The sequence below is a fragment of the Mollisia scopiformis genome, assembly GCF_001500285.1.
Source record: "Mollisia scopiformis unplaced genomic scaffold LY89scaffold_22, whole genome shotgun sequence".
Lineage (NCBI taxonomy): Eukaryota > Fungi > Ascomycota > Leotiomycetes > Helotiales > Mollisiaceae > Mollisia > Mollisia scopiformis.
The window spans coordinates 778055-803936 of record NW_017263602.1 but is presented as its reverse complement, the minus strand read 5'-3'; the positions used below and the strand labels follow the sequence as shown (position 1 = coordinate 803936).

The 25882-nt window shown below is 48.2% G+C and overlaps 10 protein-coding genes across 10 annotated transcripts; 7 read left to right on the top strand and 3 right to left on the bottom strand.

Annotated features, from left to right (window-relative positions):
- The first annotated feature begins 85 nt into the window (after positions 1-85).
- LY89DRAFT_653805 (PNK3P-domain-containing protein) lies at positions 86-2297 on the top strand. The gene is made up of 10 exons (XM_018212267.1): positions 86-263; positions 314-495; positions 555-674; positions 716-1044; positions 1091-1209; positions 1264-1403; positions 1458-1518; positions 1572-1714; positions 1828-1944; positions 2006-2297. Exons 1-10 carry the CDS (start codon positions 164-166, stop codon positions 2054-2056), a joined length of 1362 nt encoding a protein of 453 aa, XP_018066454.1. The 5' UTR covers positions 86-163; the 3' UTR covers positions 2057-2297.
- Positions 2298-5141: 2844 nt separating this feature from the next.
- Positions 5142-7117, top strand: LY89DRAFT_221898 (uncharacterized protein). The gene is made up of 2 exons (XM_018205953.1): positions 5142-5652; positions 5732-7117. The coding sequence occupies exons 1-2, from the start codon at positions 5289-5291 to the stop codon at positions 7006-7008; spliced, it is 1641 nt and encodes a 546-aa protein (XP_018066453.1). The 5' UTR covers positions 5142-5288; the 3' UTR covers positions 7009-7117.
- A 747-nt stretch (positions 7118-7864) lies between these two features.
- LY89DRAFT_722471 (oligosaccharide biosynthesis protein Alg14 like protein) lies at positions 7865-8823 on the top strand (the record flags this gene model as incomplete). The annotated part of the gene is made up of 2 exons (XM_018218735.1): positions 7865-8083; positions 8134-8823. Exons 1-2 carry the CDS (start codon positions 8021-8023, stop codon positions 8821-8823), a joined length of 753 nt encoding a protein of 250 aa, XP_018066452.1. The 5' UTR covers positions 7865-8020.
- Positions 8824-9239: 416 nt separating this feature from the next.
- Positions 9240-10246, bottom strand: LY89DRAFT_688567 (mitochondrial ribosomal protein). Its single transcript, XM_018215734.1, has 3 exons — positions 10169-10246; positions 9736-10116; positions 9240-9682 (listed from the first exon to the last, which is right to left on the bottom strand). The coding sequence occupies exons 2-3, from the start codon at positions 10101-10103 to the stop codon at positions 9343-9345; spliced, it is 708 nt and encodes a 235-aa protein (XP_018066451.1). The 5' UTR covers positions 10104-10116; positions 10169-10246; the 3' UTR covers positions 9240-9342.
- A 60-nt stretch (positions 10247-10306) lies between these two features.
- LY89DRAFT_688566 (uncharacterized protein) lies at positions 10307-12366 on the top strand. The gene has a single exon (XM_018215733.1). It carries the CDS (start codon positions 10701-10703, stop codon positions 12291-12293), a length of 1593 nt encoding a protein of 530 aa, XP_018066450.1. The 5' UTR covers positions 10307-10700; the 3' UTR covers positions 12294-12366.
- A 791-nt stretch (positions 12367-13157) lies between these two features.
- LY89DRAFT_221848 (uncharacterized protein) lies at positions 13158-14678 on the top strand. The gene is made up of 5 exons (XM_018205952.1): positions 13158-13612; positions 13660-13768; positions 13912-13959; positions 14013-14202; positions 14254-14678. The coding sequence occupies exons 1-5, from the start codon at positions 13333-13335 to the stop codon at positions 14533-14535; spliced, it is 909 nt and encodes a 302-aa protein (XP_018066449.1). The 5' UTR covers positions 13158-13332; the 3' UTR covers positions 14536-14678.
- Positions 14679-15273: 595 nt separating this feature from the next.
- LY89DRAFT_722467 (Rtt106-domain-containing protein) lies at positions 15274-16965 on the bottom strand. Its single transcript, XM_018218734.1, has 3 exons — positions 16784-16965; positions 16342-16674; positions 15274-16290 (listed from the first exon to the last, which is right to left on the bottom strand). The coding sequence occupies exons 1-3, from the start codon at positions 16869-16871 to the stop codon at positions 15359-15361; spliced, it is 1353 nt and encodes a 450-aa protein (XP_018066448.1). The 5' UTR covers positions 16872-16965; the 3' UTR covers positions 15274-15358.
- A 152-nt stretch (positions 16966-17117) lies between these two features.
- On the bottom strand, positions 17118-18564 carry LY89DRAFT_653787 (SNARE domain protein). The gene is made up of 2 exons (XM_018212266.1): positions 18173-18564; positions 17118-18123 (listed from the first exon to the last, which is right to left on the bottom strand). The coding sequence occupies exons 1-2, from the start codon at positions 18467-18469 to the stop codon at positions 17605-17607; spliced, it is 816 nt and encodes a 271-aa protein (XP_018066447.1). The 5' UTR covers positions 18470-18564; the 3' UTR covers positions 17118-17604.
- A 1129-nt stretch (positions 18565-19693) lies between these two features.
- LY89DRAFT_700047 (putative acetyl-CoA hydrolase) lies at positions 19694-23258 on the top strand (the record flags this gene model as incomplete). The annotated part of the gene is made up of 9 exons (XM_018217098.1): positions 19694-19837; positions 19889-20806; positions 21102-21137; positions 21368-21487; positions 21573-21812; positions 21964-22101; positions 22154-22537; positions 22590-23193; positions 23227-23258. The coding sequence occupies 9 exons, from the start codon at positions 19694-19696 to the stop codon at positions 23256-23258; spliced, it is 2616 nt and encodes an 871-aa protein (XP_018066446.1).
- A 993-nt stretch (positions 23259-24251) lies between these two features.
- On the top strand, positions 24252-25391 carry LY89DRAFT_688562 (uncharacterized protein). The gene has a single exon (XM_018215732.1). The coding sequence runs from the start codon at positions 24279-24281 to the stop codon at positions 25173-25175; it is 897 nt and encodes a 298-aa protein (XP_018066445.1). The 5' UTR covers positions 24252-24278; the 3' UTR covers positions 25176-25391.
- Positions 25392-25882: the final 491 nt, after the last annotated feature.

The following is a 25882-nucleotide window of genomic DNA, read 5'->3' as shown; positions in this document are numbered from 1 at the left end:
ACTTCTTTAATGGTCTATCACGAGATTACGCGAGGCCTCGCGCGTCAACCTTGGAATCTGTCACAAGCAACTTCTGCTTTCAGCAACATCATCTTGCAGTCTCACACGCAACCTGGCATACACTTCAGTATTCACGATACTATTCAGAAGGACCATTCGCAATATGGCGAGTTCTTCAAAGCCTCTGAACAAGCGCAAAATTAGCCACGATGCGCCAATATCTCCACCACCTCTGAAGCGCAAAGTGCAGTCGATGACCACACGTATGTCCGCAGCATCCAGAATATCGGCATTTGTACTGATACTTCCGCAGAAAATGCAGTGTCATCGTTCTTCACGCCAGCTTCAAAAAAGCCACCTGAAAAGATCCTGTGGCAAGAACGAGCACCAAATGATGATGTCCCAAGCACCCTTTTGATTGGCAAGTATACACCAGACGAGTCAACCTCAGGTGCCGTTCCACCTAAAGGAAAGAAAATTGCTGCCTTTGATTTTGTGAGTGGAATGACAGTTCGCCATCAGCATGGCCGCTTTTCGCTGACAGCTTCACATAGGACTCGACTCTGATTCAAACAATGTCTGGCAAGAAGTTTGCATCAGGTGCCCAAGATTGGAAGTGGTGGCATGCTTCTGTGCCGGGAATGGTTCGGAAGATGTATCTCGAGGATGGGCAAGTAGTTCAACTCAATCTTGCCGTGACATCAGTTAACGGAAGGATAGATTCACGATGGTGGTCGTCAGCAATCAAGCTGGCCTAACTTTGAAACATGATGCAAAGGGTCCCAAAACCCAGCAATCAAAGGTAGAGTCGTTCAAGACGAATGTGGCCGCGGTTTTCAACCAGCTGGACATCCCAATCAGCATTTACGCAGCTACGGAAAAGGACAATTATCGGAAACCCAGGACTGGCATGTGGACAGAACTTCTCGAGGACTACGAAATCCGCCTTGCTGACCTCGACCTCGACAACTCCATATTCATTGGTGATGCTGCAGGCCGACAAGCAAGTCAAGGCCAATCGAAGGATTTTTCATGTTCAGACCGGTACAGCCCTTCTCTGCCGTTGTGTTGCTAATGCTGATAAGTATAGTAACTTTGCCCATAACGTGGGCATAAAGTTTCACACGCCAGAGGAGTTCTTTCTCGGCGAGTCACCCAGACCTTTCACGCGCACATTCGAGCCGTCGGAGTACGCATCTCCAACCATAGGTACGATATGTATTCCTTTCTGAAACCGAAACGTAGCAAATTAATTCTCGTTAGTGGGCGCCACATATGCAAAGAAGGATGCGTGCGACCTCGTCCTCTTCTGTGGCAGTCCAGGCGCTGGCAAGTCGACCTTTTATTGGAAGCACCTTGAGCCTCTTGGGTATACGCGAGTCAATCAAGACACACTCAAGTCGGTACGTTCCGTAGTTATGCAAGTACCCGTGAACACAGCTAATAATACTTTACAGCTGGACAAGTGTATCAGAGTTGCGGACGATAATCTGAAGGCAGGAAAATCTGTCGCTATCGGTATGTAGAAGAGGCCGCGAGGTGGGCTCATGACCATTTCTGACAATTGCTAGACAATACCAATGCAGATCCGGACGTACGGAGCAGATGGGTTCAATTAGCTGTCAAGCATAATGTGCCCATTCGTTGTGTCGTTTTCACAACAGCATCTGAGATTTGCGAACACAATGATGCCGTACGAGCATTGAATAACATTGTAAGTGCCCCCTTGTACTCTCTCCTCTAAAAGCCCAACAAAAAAATTGGCAATATCTGCAGCGTCAGATTATCCTTGAGATCGCATGTGAATATTTGCTCACGAACGGGTAGATGAATCCAGAGAAACGTACAATCCTTCCCAGCATAGCATTCAGGGGCTTTCACTCTCGATATCGGCGGCCGCAGTTAAGTGAGGGGTTCCAGGATATTACAGAGTGGGCATTTCAGGTAAGATCTCACATGCATTCGTTCTTACTTCGAGGCTTGCTCATCTGATTATCGCATGTAGTTCGTCGGAAGTGAGGTGGAACGTGAGATTTGGACTCGACATTGGACCTGAAAATCCTAAACGAGAAAGATGTCGTGCATGACTCCATGTGCTGTGCATGTGTTCATTTAAATCAAGAATACAAGCGGATTGTATCCATGTTCGTGTCACACTTTTCACAGCCAGGTGCTGGGCAATGAAGCGAGATCCTTCAGGCAATTCCTGGCTGGTTGTGTATTCCGGGAATGTCTCCTACTGCGAGATTATGGATGAAGGTAAGAATCTTGTTGGAAGCTGCGACACCGTTGTTTACGCATATACGCATTCGTTCGCTGATATCCCGCAGGCGCGAAGACGGCAATAGCCTCGGAAAATTAAGCCGCTCATCACCTGCAGAGTTGACTAATGGTACGTATAAGGCGATAGGTGTATCGTAAGCTTACTGCAGCTCTTAATTGCATATTTTCAAAGCAAATTTAGAGCTCCTCTGTGCCTGCATATGACGTGAACTCTATCCACATCACTTCTCGACAAAAGGGGCAATCGCAAGATCGCATTCTCGACGAATGATGCGGAGCAGAGGATCTTGCTAAAAAAGTCTGCTTGTTCATACTGATGCACTATGATATTGATGCTCGTCACTGCAAAGTCTTTTGGTGGGGAAGGATGCCGGGGAGGTGAGTCTAGATCTGATCGACCTTACTGATCAGCAGTTATCTGAGGCTCTCTAGCTCTTCGGCCTGAGCAGACTTTCGCAAGAAACACCGGGCCGCGCTCTTGCGGGACTTGAGTCGCGCCATGTGGCTTCACCAGCGTAGTCGCCGTTGATCCTTTACTGCGTGTCAAGTTCCAAGGTTCCAACTCTCAACAACAATACACGATCACATGATAGGTGACAAAAGAAAACTCGACCTCGAACTGCAAATGGCGCAATCACAAGTGATTCTGAGCTTTGTCAAATTGCCATGAAAAGACAAATCATACAGTAGGGCATCTCGGCAGCATTCGGGCAACCTGCTCTGCGGCAAATGGTTTTGCTATCACGACTTTGCGCCGAATGCAGGGCCCCCTTCGCTCACAACACACCACTGTTGGGCTTGTTCCTGTCCCTGGCATGACGGCGTGGGTCAACGTGGATACAGCAAAAAGGCACCGCTTGGGATTGGTCGGGGAAGCTGCAGCACGGAACGAGTTGCTACCGCACGGAAGCGAAAAAGAGGATTCAGGCTTTTTCAGCACACCCTTTTGCTCACTGCAGCAGCGGGCGATGAAGTCATCTCCGCCTTTCGCGTCCCCTTGCCGTACTGTACTGTAGGGCTCTTCTCAGGATTATCGCAGCACACAAATCGTGAGATGTGACGAGTCAAGACAAGACGAGAACGCGGGCGGGAGTGCTTGGGCTGGCTTGAAACGAGAGAAACATTTCCGATGATTGGTGAAGTCTGAAGGACATGCGCAGGTACCCGTGAAATGTCTCACGGGAGTCAAGACTTTGCGCCTGAGAGTCCACGCGTGACTTGTCGCATTCTCTCCTCTGCATTGGGGATCTGGGGCTCTTTTTCTTCTGTTTGTCACGAGTGACAGCGGTGCCATGTTGGCTCCATAGACTGGAATTCTTTGGAAGAATACTGTACAACAAACCTTGCCAGATTTCGGCGACAACTCTCCACTTTGGCTCGAGTTCCCGAGGCACTTGTTGGGCGACCTGCAACCCATGTCTAATGCGTTTTCATCGGGGGGCCCTGTCTCCCAGACCTTCTCTCACCCCAAGCGGTACGTAACCTTCGCACCACAGCAGCAGAGAGGGCTGCAGCAGCGCAGACCAGAGGTGGAAGGAAGGGCAGTGCAGTGCAGTGCAGACAAGCAGAGCAAGGGAAGCTTAGGCGCTATAATCGATCTCACACCAATGGAAATAATCCAGCCACGGAGTCGATGGACGAAAGTCTACAGTTTGCTCTACCCGTCCGGATATGGCTCCTTACTTTTGGCGGTGCATGGGCCAGGTCGGAGCGATTGGAGTCCTGAACGTTCACTTTACACCCTTGTTCCTCGATCTCGAACTGTTTTCCTGGAGCTTCCACAAACATTCTCCCTGCAGGCCTCGTCCTGGCAATATGCTTGGGATTTGGAGCAGGGGAGAGCTCTTGTGCAGGGTCAGCAAGGCCGCTGTGTTCACCCACCAGATCCTGGGAACACAGAGTGGGATGGTTCTTGGAACTTGGAAGGCGGCCCGTGGGAAAGAAGCTTGGATGGAAGAGAGGGAGCTCATTTGGAGCTTTGAACCATTTCCGCTTTGGGGCGATGGAGAGGTCGTCCCACCAGTCCCTGCCTTTTCCTTTCCTTCAGGCTTCTGTCTTCGCTGTGGTGCACTGGTGTTTGTCGCTGTGGGCCAGGGCCAGGGCCAGGGCCAGGACCCAGTGAGCGATTAGACCATCGGTCCACGCCCGGGATCTCAGTACTGTAGAGTTCAGTGAGGAAGAGGTTAGCTCGTGCAGTGGGCAGTTGGTTGAAAGCAGTCTAAAGGTAAACGGCGAGCGAGGCGTGAGCTAGGGCGACTAGGGCTAGGTGGTCCAGTCTAGGGGAGGAGAGTTCCGCCGCTCGTCAAAACACAAACGGTGCTCGCGGTCGCAAGTCGCAGCAGTCGCAGTGGCTCTGGCAGTTCCCAGACCCAGAGAACCCAGAGAAACTTTTGAGCTCCCCCCAGCAAAGACCCAAGCAAGACCCAGCAGCCCTCAAAATCTCTGCCCCGTCCCCCCCCCAAATCTATAATCTACATCCACATCCCCAGCCCTCCTTCGACTGAACTTCGAACCTCTCGCTCTCTTGTCTCTCTGTTCTCTGTTTCTCCTGGTGCAACGCTCCGCCATTCATTTCTATCACGTCGCATTTGGTCGCCCACGTCGCTACCTGACATCGCCAATCATTCGTCCAACCCATTCGGTCTCTGTTTCCAGTCCCGTCGCCATTCGTCCAACCGATCACATCACACGTGAGCGCACTGCACTGCATCCCCACGAACCCCCATGCCCTAGCCAGGAAAATTCTCTGTTGCAGTATTGGAGACCAGATCTGAACCTCTCCTACGTGTCAATCGATATCACCAGCTTTTCCCAAGTTCCAACAGGCCCCGACCACGTATGTTTCATGAACCAGCAGTTCGTTCACAATATTGAATCGTCGCAAAACAAATTTTCCATCATGTCGAGGGCCATTGCTCTATAACAGAATAAGCTCGCCTCGCTGGTAAACAACAACAATAACCACCACCACCACAACAACAAATACCACTCACAGAACGACAGTCATGTCGCCAAAACTTAGGCCGCTGTTATTACCCCAGTTAGTGGAGGATCGACGGAAGAGGGAGAGCATGTCGGACTCTGATATGGATCTTTCGTCTTCTTATTACACCCAAAATTCATCAGCATCTGAGATCCCATCGCCTGTCACGCCTACTTTCTCCACTCGAGGACATTTGAGATACCCCAGCTCGGCTTCTTCATTGGAATCTTCCTACCACAATTCCGCAATTGATAGCCCATCTTCGCCCACTTTCGTCGGTGCCAAGACGGGAAAGCGATCTTTACCTGACGTGCAGGAGGAGCCGCACGAGAGAGACGAGGACCTCGACATGTTTGAAGATGCCAATGAGCTTTACGATTGTTTGTGTAAGTTGTTGTGAGCTTCGAGTGCGGGGTCGCATAAAGTTTGTGGACATTATAGCTGATGCTTGTCATTATTTTACAGGCGACGACAAGCAATGCTTGCATCGTGATTCATCCCTGGCGCAAAGCTCAGTGCAATTGTCTACGAGACAAGAATTCGATTATGACTTGACGGATGGCTTCTTCAGCGATGGAGAGTTCTCTTCAAGCCCACGATATAAGAAGCGACGAGCAGTCGAATCTCCACTTACAGGCCTGGCCAATCGCTTTGGGACCAGATTCCCCTCCTTCTCCCGCAAATGGCGATTAAGAAAGGGCTCAAGCTCTGCATCTGTTCTTTCAGATGCGCAAAGAGAGAGTGCTACTTCTCGAGGAGCATCGAGCAGGTCCTCTTCAGTCTCCAATTCAGGACGACAAACTCTAGACCAGAGCTTCGATCCTCAGCTACCACCTACTCCTACAAAAAGCGTTTTCGATGGTCGAGACGACAATTCGATGACCACTGCCATTGACATCGAGAAAGCGAACTCAAATGTCGACGAACCTGATGCAGCTTTCGCATCTACACCTCTACTACCACCACTTATGATGGATGCTTCCGCCAATACAAAGCAAGTTTCTTTGCAATCCCCGTTGCAATCGCCTTCGGTGGCCGAGCCTCATGACCCGTTCTCTGGCTCAGTCACTCCAATTGATGCTATCACAACACCTCAATTACCGGGCATGCCTTCACCGCCTCTAAGCACTAAACAATCGATCTCATCCTTTCATCGCAACAATGTCAACCGACCTGGACACCTGATTCCCTCTTCGGAAATTCCTCCCATTGTCATTGCAGATCCAAATGATGAATGGGCCAACAAGCTAGGACATGCGAACTTCATCATTTATCCTGAGCCATACATGCCTGAGAGCTTTGATCTTGAAGCTTGCCGTCAGCTTCGGGCCAATTGGGATCTAGCTCGTTGCAACTATACGAAGCATCTGGTCAGAACAGGTGAACACTACGGCGTTACCTCGAAGACCTATAAGCTTACTGAGGAGAAATGGGCCGCTACAGACGCTGTCTGGAGGAAGAATAATGAAATAACCATCACCCATACTGTCGAGAGCGGCAGTGACGCATTCGCGACATTAAAGCACAACACCTTAGGCGACAATGGCAACAATAACATCATGACTAAGATACCTTCTCTCAACGACCCAAGAAGTGGAGGCAAATTCCCACAACTTGGAGACGAAGACATTGTCGGACCAATGGTTCAAGTCGCCGCTCAACTACAACGAAGCCCAAGCAAAAAGGCAAAACTTTTCAAATTCCTTGCGGAAAAGTTCCCTGTAGGACTTGGGCGATCCTAGGATCACACTCTTAACGGCTGCAATATTCACTTCTTTTGTTGATCTTTTTTGTCTCTGTTGTATAAACTTTACGACGATCACGACTTTGCATTTCATTTTTCATGTATCAGATACCCCACGCTCCTTAGCAAGCTACGCTCCTTTTGACATTTTCGCGAGATCGCGAGACAGTCGATTTTTATCTATTTACCTACTTATTGTTTACAACATATTGTTTTATGGTAGTGGTGCTTGACTGGTGTAGAGATGCTGGGCTGGGCTCACTGGACCATTTGGGATCAAGGAATTGGGTTATAAAGGACTGGTGGAAATGGCGCATCTTTGGACTGAAAAAAAAGGATGGTGTACATTATATGAACATCATAGATTTGGGACCTTTCACGGAGGAACAGAAAAAAAGGCGATTTGGGTTGGGAGTCCCAAAAACAGCATTGTGGGGTGTGTGGCGGCTGTTACCTCCGATTCCTTCTAAGGATTCTGTTGGGAGAGCGCAGTCTTTCATCGTGTGTTGAGGAGAGGATATTTGAGGTGTCATTGTCATTTTTTGACGTGAGGACTACAAGAGAGGAAATGAAGAAACTCAAGCAATATCTGTGTCTTTGAGAATGAAGCGAGTGAAATGTGCATGTTTGACTTGAGACTTCCGCTTTCAAACACATCGTGATTACCAGAAATTTCCCTCGTACCCTTCTTCTTATCCATCGAGAGAATATACATCGAAACATGAAACCACACCAAAGTACCACAAAAATCTGATAAGAGCTCCTGGCTGTGTAATTGTCTGGAGCTTTGGTGGGGTCGGCAATACGATAATCCGCCACCCACCTTAAAATATATCTGGTCTCAAGACGTTAAGCTCATCTCAAAACTCACCTCCTCTATGTGAGCTACAAAATGAAGCATAAAGCTTCACAAGCTTCACCTTCATTAACCTAAACATGGAATCTCACCTCTTCCCTTTCTCATAACATACCTCTAAATATAAACCCTCCCTCCTCACATACCGCTCAAAATGATCCTCTCACCCCTCCCCCTCCTCACAGCAGCGCTGTTCCTCCTCCTCACAACCATCTTCGTAAGTCCCATCTATTCAATTCAATGCCGAGCAATACCTAACACCCCCAGCTCCGAGCCCTCTACATCCGCACAACGCTCTCTCGCCTCCGGCCCCCTAAAAGGACCACCCCATCACACATCCTCATCGTCCTCGGCTCCGGCGGCCACACCGCCGAGATGTCGTCCCTGCTCCGCGGTTTCGACCCTTCTCGCTACTTCCACCGCACCTACGTCGTTTCCTCTGGCGACGGCTTCTCTGCTCAGAAAGCGCTGGAAATCGAGCGCATGTTGCAGCAGAGCAAGGATCAGCCGTCTAAAGAGGGAGACACCGATCCCGTGACGGGCAGGTGGGATGTTAGAGTTGTGCCGCGGGCGCGGAAGATCCATCAGAGTTTATTAACGACGCCATTCTCGGCAATCTGGAGTCTGGCGTCTTGTATCTGGGTACTCTGGGATTGTAGCTGGAGGAGGGCAGGGTGGCCGGATGTGGTGGTTACGAATGGGCCGGCGACGGGGGTGATGGTTGTTTTTGCGGCGGCGGGGTTGAGATTTTTGGGGGTGGCGGGGTGGGGGAAGATGAGGTGTGTGTATGTGGAGAGTTGGGCGAGGGTAAGGACGTTGAGTTTGAGTGGGAGGATACTTTTGTGGGCGGGGGTTTGTGAGAGGTTTTTGGTGCAGTGGGAGGGGTTGGCTAGGAGGGTTAATGGGAGGGGTGGGGGGAGGGGGAAGGTTGAGTGGGTGGGGTTTTTGGTTGCTTGATGGGTGGGGAGGGGAGGCAGATAGATTGTGTAGGAGTTGATTTTTGGTTTTGTTACTTGAACTGTTGCCGGTGCTGCTTGTGATGTTTTATGTGAATTCTTCGTCTATTATAGTAACTAAATTTGTGAAATGACTATGAGACGAAATAGTATAGGCTTGCCATCTTCTAGTAAAGAAGAAGTTTTCTTCGTGGGCATATTTATACTTCACAATTGGCTGCATTGGTCTTACTTGCGAAAGTCTTATACAACACTTCATTGTATGGTTATACTGAAGAAGCACAGGCTAGATGCAAGTGCTTAAACTATGAATGTTCAAATGAATCTTGAAGTCGCTACATACACCCATCAGAAACAGGTTTAGCCGTGGAAGGAAGTGTAGCTTTGGCTTTGCCCCAAAGGTTACATTCAGTCACTTGTGTGTATAACATGACGGACTGAAGGTTGCAACATTGATTGGGCCAAAGTCGAATCATGTCCATATTTACAATATTTTACAAGCCATCTACCTATTCTCATCTCATAACAACGGAGCAACCACAGGAACAGGATCAGTATCAATCTCATCCTCAGTCCCAACCCCCGTATAAGCAGCATCTCTCTGTCGATCAATAGTCTCCACCTCCTTCTTCGCCCACGTCTTCCAAGACTCATACGTCTTATCCTCCAACTCCATCCCAATCTCCAACACGCCCTTATTAAAGTACGCCCCCGTCCACAACGCCTCTTCTCTCGCTACCCTCCGCTCAACCTCCTCTTCGTGCCGGAGAGCGTAGAATTCCTTCCTTGCTATATCGTAGGCTTGGTTGATGCCCATATCAGGCACATTGTTCAGGAGCCACAGCTGTCTTTGCACCACACTGCCCAACTCGTTAGAGAAACCCTCTTTATAAATAAGAAAACACAAACTCACCTCTCTCCATTCAACGCCCTCCCCGGCTGCCGTATAGAGCTCCAATCGCACCTCTGCCCATCCCTCCCATCATTCTCGAGCACGATCCGCGGCCTCGCCAGCTCCCACGGATGGTCCTTGTAGAAATTCCGCCTGAGGCGGTCCTCCTCGTACTCGATCAGCTGCGGCTTGAACATCTTGCTCGGTTTGCGGACGCGGCTCTTGGGGGAAGGGCGGTGCTGGACGGGTTGGGTGCGAGTGAGGATTTCGGAGGGCGGGATGCTGCCGATGATGCTATACCATGGGGGTGGTTGGTTGATGCTGTGGGATTCGAGGAGGAGGGTCGCGGTCTGGTAGACGCGGGAGGGTTTGAGGTTTAGGCCTCTCATGTTGGATTAGTTTCTAGAGCATCATATTAGTATTCTGTATGATATGTCGTTATTTCAAGACTCACTGAAGCGGATTGGGGCGATTGTCGTGAAGAGACAAGGTGTGGTGTAAATTATTTCGATGCCTCTCGGCTAGTTCCGCGCGCCCCAAAAAATAAATGTCCGTGATGAACCTCGAGCATCGAGATTTCAACACCTCTACTTTTATGTATTGCGGCCCGCCACCCAAACGAGATATTCACGCTTCTGCAGGGACAACGACGACGGTGACACGCAGCATTGGGGAATCAACATGTCAGGCAACTCATGTCCTTCTTTTGCAGCTCATTCCCCTCGACGACGAGCGGATCTCTACTGTTGTCGAAGGTCGTAGCTTCGAGGCCACGCTTGCAGTTTTTGTATCCCCGCGAATGCTTTAGTCCGCCGCTGCAGAGACGAAGGTCCTCCCAGAGGTTGATAGCTACGTCTGCTAGGGAGCTGGAAGCTTGGTTTTTTAATGCTGTTACGGATTTTGGGGGTTGTGAGACGTGCTCGACGAGACGAAGGACGACTTTCTTTACGTCGAGGAGGCCTTCAGTTAGAGTTGGGAGGGGTTTAATGGGCGCTTCTGGGTTTCGAAGACAAGGACATATCACTGGTGCAAGGAAGGAGATACAAAGAGCTGTTGAAGCAGAGCCAAATGTTGACGCAGAGTCAAACCGAACCGGGGAAGATGTCCAAGAACATGTTGAACCAGAACCAAATCGGACCCGAGAAGAGCTTCTGGCATTGGTGGATCAGTATAAAGGAGAATCATTTACAGATCAGCTCCCCCTGCTGGAGCTCCCAAAGCTGTACCAACCCAGTGATGGACCGCATCTCACTGTGTCAGACAAACCCCAGGACGAATGGCCTCCTCCAAATTATACCTGGCCTGCTAATACGGAGACCAAGGTCAAAATCAACGAGCTTAAAGAAGCTCTCAAGGATTTCCATAATCCTCCCGAACTCATATTCGAGCTATATCGAGCCCTCCCCGAACCTCGAGTCCCCTACCTCAGCGCCAAAACACGGCACAGGATGCTTCGCCATCTCTCAATTGTGGAACGGAAAGACGAAAACTCAATGTTGAGATACATGTCTGTTATTGATGATGTGAAGGAAGCTGCTATTCCTCTGAGTGTGAAAGAATGGACCAGCGCACTGTCTTTCGCCTCTCGATACGTTGCTAGGTCTACCGATGTGGAAGTCGAAGCAGCACTGACTATGTGGAGAGATATGGAGCATATAGCAGGAGTTAAGGGCAGTGCCGCTACTTTTAATGTCCTATTCGATGTGTCCTGCAAGGCTGGCAAGTTCACCCTTGCAGAGATGATATATAAAGAGATGGAACGGCGAGGACTCGAATACGACCGTTACCATCATGTGAGCATGATATTCTACTACGGGCTTCAAAGAAGTGGAGATGGTGCTCGTGCAGCGTACAAGGACCTGATTGAAGCAGACGAAATCGTTGATACCGTGGTCCTGAACGCGATGATCTCTGCACTTCTCCGGTCCAATGAAGCGGAAGCAGCAGAGAATGTGTACGAGCGCATGAAAAAAGCCCACATAGAACGTTCAAATTCTCGACTACCACCTCGAGATTACAAAGACCGTCGCGAAATCAACAATTCTTTGCTAAAGTTGGCGTCAGCTGTAAAGAGGGGTGAGGTCAAGAGAGAAGATGCTCAACGAACCTCTACCATTGCTCCTGATCTACACACATATCGGATACTTGTAAATTACTTTGCGGTGCAAGCTGGAGAGCTTGACAGGACAGCGAAATATCTCGACGAGATGAAATGGTTTGAACTTCCACTTCACGGCGCTCTTTTCAATGCGCTTTTCAGGGGATTTGCGACCCATGGCGGCATTCGTTACACTCACTGGACCGAGAAGAGACTCGAGAGCGTGTGGAAATCCTTCTCGGAGGCGTTAAACGCCAATGTGGAGGGCTTATACATATCTAGGTGGATGGCGGCATGGTTGCTCAGAGCTTTTGCGAAGTGCTCGGGGAAGCCTAGAACCATTGCCGTGTGGGAAGAGATTAGAGCCAAATGGGACCCTGGCGAAGCAGATTTGGATTTTATGATGGGCATTCTGCAGAGGATACTTGAAGCTCCGGATATGGCCGTGAAGCGCCATGATTGGGTGTTGGGGTCCTTGTAAAGTACAATGTAAAATATATGAAGGATGTACATACAAGTATCTCAATATAATGTACAACGCAGTATTCCTCCTTCAAACCTTGAGCTAGTTGATGTGACTTACGGTCATGCGTCTACTGCAAACTTTTTGGACGTCTCATTGACCCTGAGCTATTGAGCCATTCAAAGGGAATGCACAACAGGTGACTCTCCCAGCAGCATTGACCTCTACATGACGGCTCAGAGGTTTGCCCTGGTACTTTCTTTGTTCAATATTCAAGCCCTACATATGCATACATATTAATTCCTCCAACGCGTCGAGATATTGGCGAATCTCCACAAAGGGCTGCACAGTACAACAAACAATTTTAAGTGATGTTCATTCACATACTATGATTGTGGTTGCAAAACGGCGTGCCAAGCCGTTGCAATAGAGTATAATTAGCTACTAAGGCTTTATCAAATCAGGAAAGGGAGACCCGCTTAGATAATGCGCACATGCATATCAAAGAAATACCCGCGCTACTGCCAGGCGAAAGACACACATGGAAAGATTGTGCGACCTGCATATTACATCCAAAAGGAAACTTATTCACCTCAAAAACGTTCACACATCCTTCCTATTCACTCTCGGTACTTCTCATTGATCTGCTCGCTATCGGATTAGTGTACAATGACGATGTAGAAGCTAAGAGGCGCTTCTTGCCGTAGAAGGCAAAAAGTCTGTTCCTAGACAACCGGCGCATCCGTCTTTTCCCATACTTTGGTTCAACCTCTAGCCCACGCACACACACGACCTCGAATCTTGCGTTGACTGTTCTTGTTCCCTTCCTTCCCTATCGCGTTCACCCAAAATCCATCAACACTTCCGACCTTGATCAGAAGAACCACCAACAATGCTGATCTCTCAAAAGCATCTCGAGCGTTGCGCCCTCCTTTGAGGACCGGCCTCGAGCCCTCTTTTTCTGGGACCAACTACCGGTCGCAAAACTCATTTCGTCATTGGGGAGAAGGAAAAAACTGGGTGTCGCGATTCGATCATCAATTGAGAGAGAGGAATCATGAATGAGAAAATGAATTCCAGACAAGCGAGCGAGCACGGCGGCAAAGTTTCTAGACGCAGCACTAGAACCTTTGTCGAGGAGGAGCAGCAGCAGCAGCAAAAGAACGGCCAGGAGTCGCGAACTTCGAGCGGGGACGAAATGGATGTCGAGATGGTCAAAGGAGGAGGAGAGTTTAGAGCTACGAATGTGGCTGTCGTCTTCAGACCCGTGGCTGTGGATCTTGGGATGGATGTTACCGACCTATTTCCTGCTAGATTGGAGGATCGTGATAAGCAAGGTAAGTCGCAATGGCAAAATTTGTGAGTTCGAGGCTGACAATAGTAGTTTTGGCCGTTCTCCAGGGCGCGAAAGCCTCGACTAAGTCGAAGACTGATGAGAGACCTATCAATTTTGGCAAGGTCATTCCGGGTGTCTATCGCAGCTCATTTCCAGGGTAAGTCTTCAGTTCTTGAGATGAGTTTCTTGAGTTCTTCTGGAGCGTCTTTGGTCACCTTTCACGAGAGTATCATGTATGCTCAAGAGACATATCTCATTGCGAGTAGTTTGAATAAGTATGCTAACGCATTCCTGTTACAGAGAAGAAGACTTCAACTACCTCAAGACACTAGGTCTGAAGACCGTTCTGTGAGTCTTTGCTGTCTCTTTGATCTGGAAAGATCAGCTCTGATCTGATGCAGCTCTCTCGTAAAGAAGGACTTTCCTCCCGAGTTCGAGGCCTTCATGAAGCAAAATGGCATCCGTCACTATGTCATCGACATGCAAGGCACCAAGAAAGTCGACATTCCTGAAGAGATCATGAACTCTATCATGGAAATCGTTCTCGAGAAGAAGAATCACCCACTTCTTATCCATTGTAACCACGGCAAGGTATGTCCTCTCCCTTCACCAACCCATAAATCAAGCTAACACCATTCACAGCACCGAACCGGATGTGCAGTAGCAGTCATGCGCCACGTCGCGGGCTGGAACATCGACTCCATCATCCAAGAGTATCAAGGATTCGCCGCTCCCAAAATCCGAGACTGCGATGTATCCTACATCACGCAGTACAAAGTCTCTAGTCTCGAAGGCCTCTTCCTCAGACGCGCACAACGACTCCGCATCGCCAAGAAACCCTCACCTAATGAACGCATGTTGAAATTCCTCATGTTGACCGCCATCATCCTCTCGATCTGGTTCACCACGTTTTTGATTTGGTAAAGAGAAAGGAAGAAAGAAAAATCGGAGTTTAGGGATCTGGATCTTCTTATAGAAAGACAAAAAAATTGGAGTTTGGGCATGACTACTACTTATAGATGTGACAGACGGATGGGTATATCTGCACTGCATACGATAAAGGGTGAATGGGCGTTTATTCTCGGTGCAAAGAGAAAAGGATTCTTGGATTGGGAAAAACGGATACAGGTCGGTCGGTAACCTGGCTTTTTTGGAAATCCGGGTTTGGGTTGTAGAATATTGTATTTTTACGGATTTCGAGGGAGGCGCCATGATCAGACTTTTGGAAGAAGGATTCTATACATCTTCATGTCTGTATTTGGTAGCATCCTTTGATCTTGAGCAACCGAGCTCACTGCAATGGATCTCGTTGAAGCATCATCCTTGAAACTGTGTAATTGTTGCCGTGCTTTAGGTTTGTTATAAGTGAAGAATGTCTCGTTCTACTTTAAGCCTTCCGCAATGTTCCAGAATATGTGAATTATTCAACCTCCCTACTTTACGAGGAGGCTTAATGGATCGTTCACCCTTGTATTGTACTATGAAAAATAAAGTACCTACTGAAGATTCGCTAGAGTTTGGCCTGACTCCTTCAGCTGACGCACATCGAGCTGTCTGATGAGGTTCTTTGTCACACGAAATATTGAGCTTCAAATTTTAAAATTAACTGAAAGGATACTTTAATGATCTAGGCCAGTACTTAGATTTCAACAATGTGGAAGTGTGAATGACAAATGTATTATTCATTAGCACTCTTCATTATCAAGTGCCGGAGTCAGTATATACTTTTACGCCGCTCTCATAGTTCTTACAACTCGTCCGCTGCTTCATCATCCTCTTCATCTTCTTCCTCGTCGCCTTCTTCCTCTCCACCACCTTCAACATCATCATCTTCCTCCTCACTACTTGATCCCGAGCCCTCACTCTCCCCATCACTCCCAGGATCATAATCTTCCTCTTCTTCATCCTCCTCATCTATTTCTTCCTGGCCACCAGCTTCCAAAGCAGCCTTTTCCAGTTCTCCAGCCTCGACATTGCCGACCACATTCCCATCCTCGTCTTTCACCACATTCACATTCAACCTCTTAGCCTTCCTCTGTTCTGCCATACTCTTGTCTTGCAAACCATGTCTCTTTACAAAACCGTCGATGCCGCCAAAATCTTCCTGATCCAGCATCGAGAACTCGAATTCCTCGGTACTCTCTTCTCCACCGGACACACTCATGTCTACTTCCACTGAAAGATTGAAAGTCCGTTGTAATACACTCGTATACGATACAGCCAATATCCTCTCATGAGGTAGGAACAACATCGGTTTCTTGAACGCCCATAATATGCCATTGGGCAAAAAAAACAGATACCCATCTTTCGAACCTCTGAATGCCTTGACATGCACTGCCTTCTCGCCCGGTCTATGCGCCTGTCTCTGCTCTGAAGCAAACAGCTTCTCATCTGCCTGTACGATCTTCGTGTCCTTACCCGCGGCTTTCAATCGTGCTAAAAGAGCCCAGTCGAAAAGTGTTTTCAGGTCGTCGGAAACTGCTGAGGCTGCGGCTGCTTCGAGACCACTGATTGTCCCGGGCTTGGGCGCGCTGTCTGGGATGCTGAAGACGATGGGCTCTGGGGTTGGAGGGGCGCCTGGGATGGGTTTTGAGGGGGCGATTATGGAGTTTCGGGGGAAGAGAATGTAGTTGTATTGCTTTTGCGTCTTTTCGGGTACTGGTAGACAGAAAGCATATTCTGGTGATTTCAATTAGTACAACTAAGTAACTAAAATTAGTTGGAGCATACCTATATCACTCCACGCAAAGCTGATGCCAGGAACGGGTTCTTTGGAATCTGGTAGTCGCGCGTAGAGGTGTGAGGAGGTAAAGCACAAGGTGTATTTCTTTCTCTGTGGAATCACGACTGAGATATCTTTAACCTCGAGAAGTACAGGATCTTCACTACTGGCAGCAGATGTGCCATTTGTAGCAGCATGTCCATTCGTTCCATTGGTGGCAGGCCGACTCGCGATGTTTTCATCCAGTCGTCTCTTTTTTGTAGCAGGCTCTGAGCTTACAGGCGCAAGGCTGCAGACATGTAAGCTGATTTGGTTGAAGAGTTCGGTGTAATGTGGTCCAGCTATAATATACAAAATCAGTAACCCAATTAAGTGGAAATTTGCAAGTCGTAACAAGTGATGCGTAACTCCTGGGGGCTACAATAGCAAGGCTTGGATGTTGAAGCTCACCTGCAGCTGCATTTCGAATAGCACCTTGGATGTCGGGTCGTGATGAAAATGCCTCTTGTAGACTCTTTTCATCTAATGTGGAAGCCATGTTCGAGGTACACAGCTATTGTTGATGGAGTTTCGAAATTTATGGCGAAAGATGTCGAGAAGACGAGGAGACGCGGCAGAACGCGGTCGGTAAGTGAAACCAAGAGCCTCGCGGTGGCGGTGATGTCAGGGGCTCGAGGTTTCCAGGATATCCTCACTTGTTCCGGCAAAACGTGGTCAGGTCTCGAGTGTTCCAATTCTAATATGTCGCTAAAGAGGAGTGTGATTCATTGATTCGAATATTATTCACAGTAGTTTTCTATATTGTCTGAATGGATTTGAATACATATTCTAAACCGTCTCATCTCCCAGAGTAAGAGCTAGAATTGAATGTCCAACTCCGCGTAACCTTCAACCTGAGAAAGACAATCATTAACAAACTCACAAACAAAACGGGCAAGAATTCAATTGTCTATCGAAGGTGTACAACTTTCCGGTAAAACTCATAATGTCCTACAGTAGAGAATAATTAAGATCAGGGTCGATTGACGCTCACTTGAGTCGATTGACGCTCACTTGAGTCGAGTGAAAACTGAGGGCTCTTGACAATGTTCTCTGGAGTATATTTGACACTTGCTAAGTTGCCGTTTCAAGCAGCATCATCTTCCATATTAGTCTCCATTCAATACAATGTAATAGTAGACAAACAAATGAAAGTCGAAGGGGTGCTAGTATGCTCATCGAAAACTCCAAACGCCTCTAAAATATATGTACACCCAGAACCCCGTTCCATTTCATCCCAAAGTTGCTGCAAGAATGATAATGGTAAGAATAACGGCCAGAATCAGCAACAAACAGCATGCTTTCGACCGAGCATTTCTCTGGTATCTCGCAGCGCTCCTCAACTCCAAATCCGCACCTCTGGTGTCAGTTCGAGTTCTATCGACGTTTCCTTCAATGGTATCAAGCATTTCCCCTTGCTCGTTGACGATGTGCGCAACATCTCGGAAGAGTTCGTTCAGTTCAGTGACACCCTGCTCGATATTTCGAATCTCGGCTTCCCGTTCCACGATCAAAGAGTCTTGGAAATCCACTTCGTCCTGCGAAGCCAGTCGCAGTTGTTCTTGCGATTGTTGCTGACCGAAAGTATTGCTACCCTCAGCGCTGGGTGACTGTTGTTCCTCCAATGCAGTTCGTGCTGCCGATGCTGATGATCGTTGCTTCTCAAGAGCTTGTCGCTGTACATTCTGGAATTCTTGGAGGTTGTTTTGGAATTCCCGCGTCAGCTTCTGCTGGGTATATTTCTGCGATGGCTGAAGACTAGTTAGTCTAGATAATATACTCTTCAATTCTTGATCTTACGCTGACATCCTCCCATGTTTGAATCTTCTTTACTCCTTCGCCGACCTCTTTGAAAGTGTCCTTAGATTCCTCGAGCAAGTCGTGGACTCTTTCCCGAACCCGCTCGGTATCTCTTCTCGTGCCTAATAACGCAACTTCGTTTGAAAGCCTCGAGATGTTGCCAGTCAATGAGAACAGTTTCGACATGAGATCCTGCGACAGGCGTTGGAACTCTGGATCGTCTGCATATTGCGGGTCGTCCTCTCGTCGCATAGTCGTTGGCTGCGACTCCAGCGATGATAATTGATCGAAAGACATGATTGCAGTAGCACGTAGTAATGTTGCACTTCTCGACCAGCGGTTACAACGTTGATATTTGTGCTTGTCGGTTGCCTGGTGATATCGGATCTCGTGGTTGGAAGTTGACGTACCCGGGTTTAGCTCCGAAGTGGCTTGGCGGCGCAAGGCTCGCGTCGTCTAAAGCTGTATTTTGTTCTGGAATCGCAAATGTCAACACGCTTTTGCTTGTGCCTCCACAACACGACAACGATGATATGAAACTCGCTATCGTGTAGCGAAAGTTGATCACTTTTCCATTCAGTCTTTACAGCTACAGGAGAAAGCGATAATTGTCGATCTCTCAAGATGCCTCCAGCACCTCGAATTCGTCCGTACAAGGACTTTCTCACACCTCTCATGCACCGAAGATTTGCTGGGGCAACTGCAATCCTCGCCTTTCTCTGCTACGTTGAATCTGTTTTGATTGGAGAGAAGAATTCTGGTAAGAATAACCTTTCAAAGGTTGCAGAATCAACAACTGACGTCGGCACAGTGTTCTGGTCATGGTTTCCACTTGGAAAAGCTGGCATTCGAGCTGGCCTCCTTTTCATACCCGCATTCGTGATCTTTATTCTTCGACTGGCGCAATTACACGTTGGCATACGAACATCGAACTCGGGATGGGACACGTTCAAGAGATATGGACCCAGTTTCCAGGTTGTTCAAACGGTGGGATGGTATTTCTTCTCTGCATACATGTTCAGCGAGATCTATATCTGGTCCGCATCGAAGGACGCAGATCTAAACAGGATCAAGCTTATTCCAAGGACGGACCGAACAACTCTGAATGAGAAGCCGATCTATCTCACAAGCTTTCTGTTCTTCCTGGCACTCGCTCAGACGGGCTTCCACCTCTATGGCGATTATGATCGAATTGATATGCCAGTCGTCAAAACAAAGCCAAAGGGGTCCACAGAGCCAGTGCCAACCATCATCCATCCCGCGATACAGGTCAGGACCAAGATCCCGGAATTGGTGAAAAGGTCACTCCAGCGGACGATCGCGGTCGCTATAGCAGCACCTATTCTCTACTCGATACCCATAGGAATATATCCATATTCTGTTCGACAGTGTGCTTGGAGCTTTACACGATCTTGGGCGAAGATCTTCTGGAGTCTTCCCAAATCGAGCTCTCTTCCAACTATACGACCATTTCACTATAGTGTTCTTCTTCGCACAGTTATCGCGGGCTTCCTACTTACTATGTTATGGGAAGTCGGCAATGCTGCATTTTCGGTTTATGTTGCTCAGGAACCCTTGAAGAATGAGCGACCCATCACTTACGAATCACGAGATCCGAATGGCAGCTTGTTGACAGGCTTGAAGGGGAAGAAACTACAGACACGAGTGAGTTGTCAGTGCTAGCTACTGTAAACAAATATACTGATCTTCAAACAGGCCTTTGCTTTCTGGGAGTTAGCATATATTGCGGAAAGATTTGAAGGTCGTCGCAAATCGATTTATGAGGATATTGACCGAAAAGGAGGATCAGCTTGGTCACAGATACTGGGAGTATGCCTCGGGGTCATCAGTGGCGTGACATTACGCATCGCTGAGTATGAAAGACCACCAGCTGCTGCACCTTCATCTACGGCATCAAATCAGGATTTCATATCAGGGCTGCCACGACTAGCTCCTCCAATCAAAGATAGTCTCAAGAAGCCAGGGGATCTGTTTGGAAATGCTGCAAAGCCAACTTCAGCTAGCGAGAGCGCTCTGCAAGCGGTTGGGAAGTATGCTAAAAACCACGGACAATCACCAAATTCAGGTCTTTCTCCAAAGTCCCGAAAGCTACTGGAGAAAGCCGAGGGTGTCATTTTGACTCCAGCTCAGAAGCAAATGATGGCTGCTCAGGATGTCACTGGACTTTTCAGAGACTGGGCATTGTGGGTGGTCAGCTCGGAAATAGGATGGCCATTCCGACAAGAATACAGACGAAGAATCGCTGCTGTTGTGCTCGGATCGCCATATGGCGATGTAGGCATTATTGTTGATGCTATCGATTCCTTGACGAGGTTTGCTGTATGCAGTCTTACAGAAGACAAGTTCGGCAATGTCCAAAGAGATGTCAAACTCATTATACAAACACTTACGACGACAATCACTCAGTTGGAAGGATTCAAAAGTCGAGTAGGAAAGCACTGGACCGATGTGAAGTCGAGGCAGGAAAGTCCAGAAGTCGATACAGTATTGGCTGCATTGAAGAGTGGACTGGGTGAATTAGTGACTGCATTTGGAGATTATAGCGAGGATTTGCGATTAAGCCAAAGTGAGATGAGGATGGCTAGAGAAGCTGCAACACCTGCTGCTGCACCTGTTGCTGCATGAAGCCTTGTTGATCTACTGTAACAAAGTTACAAATACATGAATGTACGAGTCAACGCTGTTCATTTGTCACTCACGTGTCTTAAAAGGGGCTCGGTAATAAAACAACCACCGACTGCAATGGTAGACTAAATCTTGCCAAGTGTTTCCCTTTCATAGCCAGGAACAAGAAAGCTGTGACCATTTAGAGATATCCCGCACCAAGTTCCTCTTCGGACTGACGGAAGATCCAAACAACTTTCACACAAGATGTTTCACTCGTAACCAGACATAACCGAAAAACCAGCGATTGCGGCGCCCAACCCCTGGCCCCGAACGCTCAGTGATGTAAGAAGGCGGGGCATCCCACGTCTCCCGAGATTGATCCGCATGAGCTATGCAACAGCATCATACGATTTAAATACCATCGAAGTCCCCCATAGCTTTCCTAGAAGCACGACCCCTAAAATTCGCTCGAATTGGGTACCTGCCACTTCTGCAATTGAGTGCGGATTTCTGTGACGGAGCAAGATGGCGGCTACGGCAGCTCTGACAGCTTCGGCTGCTCTGAAGGCACGAGTGAGAAGACCTTCGTTGCTGAAGAAGCTGGCTCATCCTGAGGATTTGATTCCGTTGTTTCCCAATGGGGCTTATGTTGGTTGGTCTGGGTTTACGGGTGTTGGGTATCCAAAGGTATGTTTCAATTGCTCAATTGCGTCTGTTCTGGACTTTTCGGATTGTCCGGCAAAGTACTTTTATCTAAGAAGTTTTGTGCTAGAAAATCCCAACGATGCTCGCGGATCATGTCGAGAAGAATGGCTTGGAGGGGAAGTTGAAATATACTTTGTTCGTAGGTGCGAGTTCTGGGGCAGAAACTGAGAATCGTTGGGCGGCGCTCAATATGATTGAGAGGAGAAGTCCTCATCAAGTCGGGAAGCAGATTGCGAAGGGAATCAATAATGGGAATATCAAATTCTTTGATAAGCATTTGTCGATGTTTCCGGTGGATTTGGTCTATGTGGGTGCTCCTTTTCCTCGATACTTGGGTAAAGATTGGACAGTGATCGGAAATCTACCCTACGATTGTGGCTGTCGATGTCCGTATACTTTATGGACATTGTTACATATTTGGATGCATGCTTGGAGAAACGAGTACTAATTAAGTATAGGGATTCTATACCAAGGATCGGCCGAACAAGAAACTAGATGTTGTCGTGGTGGAAGCTTCAGCAATCACGGAAGATGGTGGAATTATACCTGGAGCTTCCGTTGGAGCCTCTCCAGAATTGATACAAATGGCAGACAAGGTAATAAATAATTCACAGATGGCAATTTCCACAGGGCTAATAGATTTGGAAGATCATTGTCGAAGTCAACACCGCTATCCCAAACATGGAAGGCCTCCACGACATCACCATGACCCAACTACCTCCTCATCGAAAGCCTTACCTGATCATGGCACCAGAAGACCGCATTGGCACAACCTGCATCCCCGTAGATTCCGAGAAGATCGTGGCGATCATCGAGTCAGACTACCAAGATCAGACTGTCCCGAATTCTCCAGAAGATGAGAGTTCTAGAGCTATTGCGAGACATCTCATCGAATTCCTCGAGCATGAAGTGAAGCATGATCGACTACCTAAAAACCTCCTACCTCTGCAATCCGGTATTGGAAACATCGCCAACGCAGTCATTGGTGGACTAGCTGAGTCAAATTTCCAGAACCTGAAAGTCTGGACTGAGGTAAGTATTTCCAAGCTTCAACTAACCCTAGACCAAGATCTGACAACCTCAGGTCCTACAAGACACCTTCCTCGATCTCTTCGACTCGGGCCGCCTCGACTTCGCCACCGCAACATCCATTCGCTTCTCCCCCGACGGCTTCAAACGCTTCTACGACGGCTGGGAACAATACCACAACAAGCTCCTCCTGCGCTCGCAACAAGTCTCCAACTCCCCCGAGATCATCCGTCGCCTCGGCGTCATCGGCATGAACACCCCAGTCGAGGTCGACATCTACGCCCACGCCAACAGCACCTGTGTCATGGGCTCCCGAATGCTGAACGGTCTTGGTGGTTCTGCCGATTTCTTGCGCTCGGCGAAGTATAGTATTATGCATACGCCGTCCACGAGACCTACGAAATCGGATCCGCATGGTGTGAGTTGTATCGTGCCGATGTGTACGCATATTGATCAGACGGAACACGATCTCGATGTCATAGTCACCGAACAAGGATTAGCGGATGTGAGGGGATTGAGTCCGAAGGAGAGGGCGTTGGTTATTATTCGGAAATGTGCGCATCCTGAGTATCGACCTATCTTGGAGGATTATTTCAAGAAGGCGGAGTTTGAGTGTATGAGGAGGGGATGGGGTCATGAACCGCATCTTTTGTGGAATAGTTTTGATATGCATAAGGCGCTGGACTTGGAAGGGAGCATGAAAAAGATTAAGACTTGGGGTTGAGGGAAAAGAAGGGCTTGTGAATAATGTCAGTTGAAATGGAGTATAACGTATAGATTGGAGGCGAGATTGGAGTATGCAGTATATGAAACTTCTTTGTTGATATTCAATACTTGGAATAGACGAAAAGTTCGACTTCAGCCTGGTCTTCTTTAGGGTGAGAAGGTCAAATCTATAAGTTCTTTCTTGGTTGTAGGCGCAGTCCATTTAGTCCATCCTCCTCCTCAACGCGCAAACTCAACACCTGCAACTACCACATATCGAAAGCGCAATTTGCTGGTCAATCAAAACCGCAAAGTTTCGAAACCAGCAAAATGTCGCTTCCAGAGATCAAGCCTTCGAGAACGACGAAGGAGCGCTTTGGTCCGCTAGAAGGTGACTTCGTCCCAATTGCAGTGCATGGCCCATGTAATGAGGAGTGCCAAATATCATCATCGGGAGTCATCCACCAGTACTCCATCGTGCAACATATATCTGCGCAATATCATTCGACCGCACAATCTCCAGAGGAACTTCGTTGGCGCCACTACACACTCAACGCGCTTTCGGAACCAACCACCGTAGCAGACGACATGGCAGTCCCGCGTAGATCGACCTTTGACCTTCCGAAAGCTACTTCAGAGGAGTCGCAACTGATCTTGCAGCATCCAGAAGATGTACATGACCTGCGCCGTCCATTGAGTGGGGGGCTTCCCGAGATTGGAGGAGACATGGATTGCGGTATATTCATCTTCGATGATGTCCCAGACAAACCCAGAGTTCGACTTCCTGTCCAGACATCCGGTATAGCCAACCCAGTCACCATCCAGCAACTTCAGGATGACCTCGCCAAAGCCGAGTTGGCGTTGGTAGACCTGAATTATAGGCACGAAGAAGAGAAAAATGCTTGCCTTGTGGAGAGGGAGCAGATGAAGAGTCACGCAGGTTGTCAGTATTATATTTTGTTTCTTTGTCTTTAAAGCGCATTTACCTAGACTGACTAACAAATTTATAACAGTAGATAGTCAAAGACTTGATTGGAACATGGAAGAAGTTCAAGCATTGACGAAAGAGGAGGTGCTTGCAGGGCTCACGCAGGAAGATGTTCAGAGCCTGCTTGAATCCAGTCAAGTACTCAAGAACACTTTAGAAGCTGCCAAGAACGACATGCGTAGGCAAACCATAGACAACTGCGAGTTACATATCCAAGAAGCGTTCCAAACTTCCGTGAACAATGATTTCTTTAGCAACATCACAACTCAGGCGATCGAGGAGCACAAAAAGAAGGCCAAGGTCCAGCTCAATGCTGAACTTGACGAAAAGTTGCGGCCGTCTAACTTTGCTACTGCATGTTCCTGGAACGAGGCCGAAGCTGGAGAGTTCATTAAAAACAACGAGAACGCAAGGGCTGTCGTCATGCAGGCCAACTTACAACAAAAAGCTCAATTTGTAAAAGAAGAACGCATCCGCATCACAACTCAACTCCAAGCCGAATTTGATGAGAAGCTTAAAACTGCTAGAGCCAAGATGACGAAGGAACTGGAAGCACGCTTTCAGAGAGAGTATGACAACAAGCTAGAGGAAGCTAAGGAGAGTGCTAAAGAGCAGGCCATCAAAAGAGTGACAGACACATATGAACAGAGGATCCGGGAAAAGAATGGGCTGTTGAGACAGAAAGACTCGCAACTGCAGGACTTTGATAATGCCTTCACAGCTGTCAAGCATGCTGTTGGTCTGGGCTCTATTCGAGGAATTAAGGAGGTCTTGGATGATATTCCTCGAATGAGCCACGGTCTAGAACCGGCACGCTCGTTGAAGGATCGAGAGGTTGAACCAAACTTTGCATTCTTGAAAAGATCCAGGGAGGTTGATGACATTGGCAGAGATGCCAGGGGTGACAGCCAGAAGAGAGTGCGTCGAAATGGAGAGACAAAGTTGTGAACGTTTGAGCATGTGTAGGAGGGTACAGAAGTTTCTATGCCTTGTTGGGAGAGACCATAAGACAATGTGGGTAGATAGCTAATGTGGAGAGCATGCGGGAGTCAAATTGTGATAGTGGCGAGAAATGTGCGGATAATACCATTAGCCTCATGGCTTCATGGCACATATCATCAGCAGAGTCTAAAACGGTCCTGCATGTAGGTCTTAGAAACCGTGAAGATGTGTTCGGGTACAAGTAATTTTGGTAGAGGCAGGACGTCCCAGACCAGAAACAAGGTTCAGCCACACCACTAAAGCTGTCCAGATCGAGTTCCGGAAGTGTTCCCGAGCGTCCCTGTTCTAGAATGTATGACATTTCTTGAACCCACGACACTTCATCGAAAAAGCAGTTTCCTTACACCTGTTGTCCTTCCCAGGTCTCCCCTTTCGAGCCGTGTTGTGTTCTTTGATAGTTGTATGTGGGGCTTTTCTAACACCCTGAACCTCGTCCTTTTCAGCACTTGACTTGAAAATCGATCAAACGGAACGGCTCCGGGTAGAGTCAAAGCAGATTACAAACAATCTATTTACCATTCACTCGTTGACCCCCTCGAATCGACCGTGAGACTAGACTATGCACCAAGCCAAGCCCCACTCCTCTTCCCCAGCCCAGTACAAATCATTGAGATTATGCTCGGTTCGCTCAAGGGCCCCTCTAGTCAGTCAAA